This window comes from Sinocyclocheilus rhinocerous, unplaced genomic scaffold, assembly GCF_001515625.1.
Source record: "Sinocyclocheilus rhinocerous isolate Xijiao unplaced genomic scaffold, SAMN03320098_v1.1 scaffold1763, whole genome shotgun sequence".
Classification (NCBI taxonomy): domain Eukaryota; kingdom Metazoa; phylum Chordata; class Actinopteri; order Cypriniformes; family Cyprinidae; genus Sinocyclocheilus; species Sinocyclocheilus rhinocerous.
The window spans coordinates 379,070-384,753 of NW_015640500.1; the positions used below are offsets into that span (position 1 = coordinate 379,070).

At 36.0% G+C, this 5,684-nt stretch overlaps 1 protein-coding gene across 1 annotated transcript in view; it reads left to right on the plus strand.

Moving 5' to 3' along the window:
* Positions 1-824: 824 nt before the first annotated feature.
* Positions 825-5,684, plus strand: part of kcnh6b (potassium voltage-gated channel, subfamily H (eag-related), member 6b) — a 24,188-nt gene continuing 19,328 nt past the window's right edge. Inside the window, exons 1-2 of the mRNA XM_016569440.1 lie at positions 825-1,003; positions 2,875-3,065. Coding sequence (XP_016424926.1) covers positions 988-1,003; positions 2,875-3,065 — 207 coding nt within the window. The 5' untranslated portion in view covers positions 825-987. The remainder of the gene's footprint in view (positions 1,004-2,874; positions 3,066-5,684) is intronic.

The window sequence follows — 5,684 nt, forward strand, 5'->3', positions numbered from 1 at the left end:
AAAATATATAAAACATATGCTAGTAATATGCATAAGCAACTGGTTAATAATGAGAATTGGTCCCTTAAATAAAGTGTTACCATTGATTCAGTATAAAGCACCTTCATGAATTGAATAAAACACACACACACACAAAGCTATTTTTTATTCATCATTTTGTAGAAGTAGAGTTTTAAAAAAAAATGCTGATTTTTTTTATGGAAAAGGTACATCACCATCTTGCCTCCGACCAAAGGGACTTGAACGCACCTGACATTGACTTACCAACTCATAAATACGAACTTCCCAGCAGGATTTAAATGCAACTTAAATACCTCCATCTATTTAGTTATCAGACTTTGTGTCAACGTTAATGCCTTAGTTAGGGCTGCTTATTTGACAGACCTCATTATCAGACATAACCATGCATAAAGTAATACATGTGTGTATAATAATGCAGTCTTAGAGTCCTGTACATAGCCAATGTCATGGCTTTAGGTCAGTCAGTTCTCATAAAAGCCTGTTTTATAGATCAAGCCCACTTCCTGTCTTTAGTCATTGACCTATGGATAATTCATCATAATTCGCTATACAGGCCTTGAGTGCAGTCGGCACGTGGTGTGATAATGGATCCACCTCTGACTCTTTCCCATTGGCATATTCATATTTTTTTTCTGAAAAGAGGATGGTCCTAAGGACAAAAACACTCTGTATGTTCAACGGTCTGAAAATGTCAATACGAAATAATTGTGCCTTCATGAACGCATTTATTGTGATGTAATTGATTTGTTTAAGAGTGGCCACTGCTGCATCTGTCTGGTTCACACTGTCAGGGTTTTTTTTCCACGTGAGGCTTTGTTTGTCAATGTTCTGGGTCGAGTCAAAAGAGGACGACCCCATCAGAGATTTCATTGTGTTTATACAGGAAGGGCATTTGGATTATGTACCATATGAAGCTCGGCCTCTAACAGAATTGCCCTGGCGGGTAACTTCGCGTGAACGGACAAAATGCAGCACTTACATGGTAAGAGAGAGTTTATTATATAACATACCGTACAGTGCAGTGTCTCTCAGTTAAGGTCAGATATGGAGACCCCAACGGTGACGTAGAAGGAGCTTCCACACGTAATGACAATGTTTCTTTAAAGGACAATTTACAATGGATTTTGGGTATGTTTGGAAAACTTACAGCAAGAAAACTGCAGAAATATTGATACAATGACTAAAAATACAACATCTGCTATAGTCATTCCAATAAATGGACACAAAAATTGGTGAATGAAAGTAACAAAAACTTTCATTTTGGAAAAGATTTCCATCAGAACGGCAGGAGAGCTGATTAAGAGCAAGACTACACAAGGATTTTTAATCGCATTAGGATGGGACATTTACAAGAAACAAACAAACTTCTTTTTGCCTGAACTCACAAACCACAGAATCAAACCACAGAATCTGTTAAAGGTGTATAACATTAGGATAGGATTACAATAGGATGTGCTGCTTAACATTAAGCAGCACATCCCAGACAACATTTTTCCGGTTTTTGCTGTGATATTGTAGATTGTTTTGGATGGATGTTCCTATGAAGCTACTTCATATTTTGGATACCAGGAATTTGCGTTAAGAGGATTTGCTTTCATGAGTGGATGATGTTATTGTTCTGTTATTTTTCGACGTGAAGGTAACCTGTTACCCATAACCTAATTACACCATATGTGACCCTGGACCACAAAACCAGTCATAAGGGCCAATTTTTCAAAATTGAGATTTATACATCATCTGAATAAATAAGCTTTCCATTGATGTATGGTTTGTTAGGATCGGACAATATTTGGCTGAGATACAACTATTTGAAAATCTGGAATCTGAGGGTGCAAAAAAAATCAAAATATTGAGAAAATCGCCTTTAAAGTTGTCCAGATGAAGTTCTTAGCAATGCATATTACTAATCAAAAATTAAGTTTTAATGTATTTACAGTAGGAAATTTACAAAATATCTTCATGGAACATGATCTTTACTTAATATCCTAATGATTTTTGGCATAAAAGAAAAATCGATAATTTTGACCCATACAGTGCATTTTTGGCTATTGCTACAAATATACCCCAGCGACTTAAGACTGGTTTTATGCTCCAGGGTCACATATGGGACGAACAGCAACTACTCAGATTACAAAGCATTACAGATTTTCTTTCATAAAGAGGAGCAGTCTGGTCTTTCATTCAAAAGAGAAAATGTATTTATGTGTCTACTGGTCATTTCACATTTCAATATTTTTTTCTCTTAGACAGCAATGAGATCAAAAGGAGAGCAAACAGGTCTCCTGTTTCTCAGATGTTTTTACTAATCTCATGAGAAGGTCATAATAATGTATCCAAATGTGCTCAGATTTGAAAAGATACCAGTCAGAGAATGGATGTTTCATCAAATCCTTCCAAGATCATATAATCTGAGCCATGCTATCTACATATATATATATATATATATACTGTATATGCTATCTATATATTCTGGATAAACATCTGAGACAAATTTGATATTTAAATGAAACAACTGTGAACTCTGACCTAATTCATTTTAACCCTGCTTTGTTCTTACATTTTGTTTTATATAAGATTTATGTAGTAAAACATACTGGAATGATCTATTCTTGCACATTTTAAAATGCCTAGTTTTTATTTATTTATTAAATTCAATATAATTTATATATTTAAAAAAACATTATTTAAACATTATTACTGTAAAATATTACTGTAAATGGATATTTATATAAGATTTATGTTATATTTATAAATGAAACTTTAATCTGTAATATATTTTGAATTTTGGAAATTGTCATCCATTAAAATGCTGCTCTGAATTCTAATCCATTTTATTTTGCTTTTATCATAAAGACCTGAAGTCCAGTTTGTGGAACTCTACCAGCAACTCTGAGTGGATGAAAGCTTTAAACCGATTCCCATTATTCAATTTAAACCTGCGTCGACCCAGACGATCCAGTCACTCCACAGCAGCCTGCAACATCGAGCTTGTTGCTCCAAGGGTGAAGGAGCGCACGCAGAACGTGACAGAGAAGGTCACACAGGTAAGATCCATTGCTGGTCTTGCTTTAACATCTTAAAGGAATAGTTCACCCAAAAATGAAAATTTGATGTTTATCTGTCGACACAAAACGATCGGTTTGTGCGAGAAACCGAACAGTATTTATATCATTTTTTACCTCTAATACACCACTATGTCCAACTTCCTTGAGTGCGCGCACGGCATCTGGTGCCTGAGGTGTGTACGTGCTCTGGCGTAGTTTACGCAAGTGCCGGAAGTGATGTCACTCATTGTTTACACAGTGCACAAACATTGTAGGTACGACAGCTAATCAAAATGGTACTTACTTGCGCTTATCCGGATTGTTCAAATCAAGGAAGTTGGACATAGTAGTGTATTAGAGGTAAAAAATGATATAAATACTGTTCGGTTTCTCGCACAAACCGATCGTTTCGTGTCTTAGGACATCAATGTGTCGTCACGAGCCGCAGTGTTTAATTTGGATTTGTATGTGCATGCTTTTTTTACTCTCATAGATGTTGTTACCATTGCCATGCATTATACGACTGATAGACTGCAACGGCTGGAGTTAAAAATCATAATTTGTGTTCTACTGAAGAAACAAAGTCACCTACATCTTGGATGCCCTGGGGGTAAGCAGATAAACATCAAATTTTCATTTTTGGGTGAACTATCCCTTTAAATGTAGATCTGTTGGCAGATTACACTCAAGAGTTTACATTGTGGTTAATGTAACCACAAATGGTATAAAAATATAAATATAACCACAAATAATTGCAAATGTTTACTTATTTTTACTATTTATTTATTTTGTGTGTGTGTGTGTGTGTGTACACCGGACTATTGTTCTGCCATACAAAACATTCAGGTCCTCTCACATCCAGAAAGTTGTTAAAAATCATACTGAACACTTGAAAGTTGATATCTGAATAATCACGGCAGTTGTCACATGGAAAACAATGTGACCAAAAACCATTCATGGAAAGATCGTTAGGACAGAGACATGAACCCTCAGACAAATGCAAAAATCCATAACCCCTGTGGCCTCTGGTCCAAAACTGAGGAGTATTATTGTGTAGTTGAAGATAAACGGTATACACTCCACATATTGTTTTAATGGTTATTTAGGGAAACTTTAATGTGTCAGTCTACCCAAATCTGAGCACCTTCCCCTAATCGTCGCTTCTTTTCATCTCTGTTTCCAAAAAGAATGCATCTCATCACATCACCTGTCACATTCCCAAGTGGTCAGCTGACTATTTAACCCCTCTTTTTGAGGTTAAGCTGCTATTATATTTTGGGGAACTTTATCTGATAGTAATATGAAGTCAATGCATAGATTGTAGTAAGTTTGCACACCCGTTCACACACATCTGTTACATAGGAAGCATCACATGAAGTTAATGTTGAGTTTTGTGAATGTCTATTCAGTTCAATGTGATTTATTTGTGTATCACATTTCACAAAAAATTGTTCCTAAGCAGCTTTGCAAAGCATAGAGCCAACCAAATGACCAAGGTCAGTGGTGTAAACTAACTGCCACTGGCTATTTCAGTTAAGAAAAGTCTGTAGAGGAATATTTTTGGTTTGGTAAATTTAAGCTTAATTTGACAGTTGTAACACCAAAAATACTCAAAAAAAAATTGAGGTTACAGTGAGACACTTTCAATGAAAGTGAATGGGGTGAAGCTGTTTAAAATAAACATTTTTGCAATCGTTTTAAAGCTACAATATGTGACTTTTGGCCCTCTAGTGCAGGGGTTTTCAAACTTTTTTGTCAGCCGAACCCCTTTGACCTAAATTATTTACTTGAAGTACCCCCTGAGATTTTAAGTAAATATTTCAATAATTGAACGGCACATCTGCATGTTTAACTTTAAAAACATTAATTTTTTTATCAGTTTTAAAGTTTCAGTAGTATTTACATAGCTTATTGTTATTATTACACTCAACAAATTATAAAAATTCATATTACTGTAATTTACAATACAATTATGACATTTGTTCCACAAATTTTTTTTTAACACAGGGTTTCCCAAAAAGAGAATTATTTTTATACATTTAAGATTTTACATTTACATCACACATTTTTTTTTTATTAATTTGTTAATGGTATACACTCATAGGCATTCCGTGTACCAACTCACGAACCCCCTGCAATTCCCTCACGAACCACCAGGGGTTCACGAACCCCACTTTGGGAGACCCTGCTCTAGTGGTTAGAAAATAAAACGCCATGCATCTTGCATTAAGGCCCTGTCCACACGAACGCAGTTATTTTTAAAACCGCAGCTTTTTCTACGCGGTTAGGCCGTTCGTCCACACGCAAACACAGCACCAGTTCACTGAAACCGAACATTTTTGAAAACGCCTGCCAGGGTGAAGATTTTCAAAAACTCCGGTTGCAGTGTTATCTTGTAGACAAGCGAAACCGGAGTTTTTGGCTTGTGACGTCGGTGCCTGCGCTGTTATCGCCGCCTACTGGAGACTTTTTAAGGCTTTTGATTGGCCAAAATGGCTTTACGGTTGAGATTATATCGCCACCTGTTGGTTAGGCATGCTCTTGACAGCGCTTCATAGCATGCGTTTGCGTTTTCATGTGGACGGAGATTTTTTTAAAAACGGAAGAAGGAAAAACTCA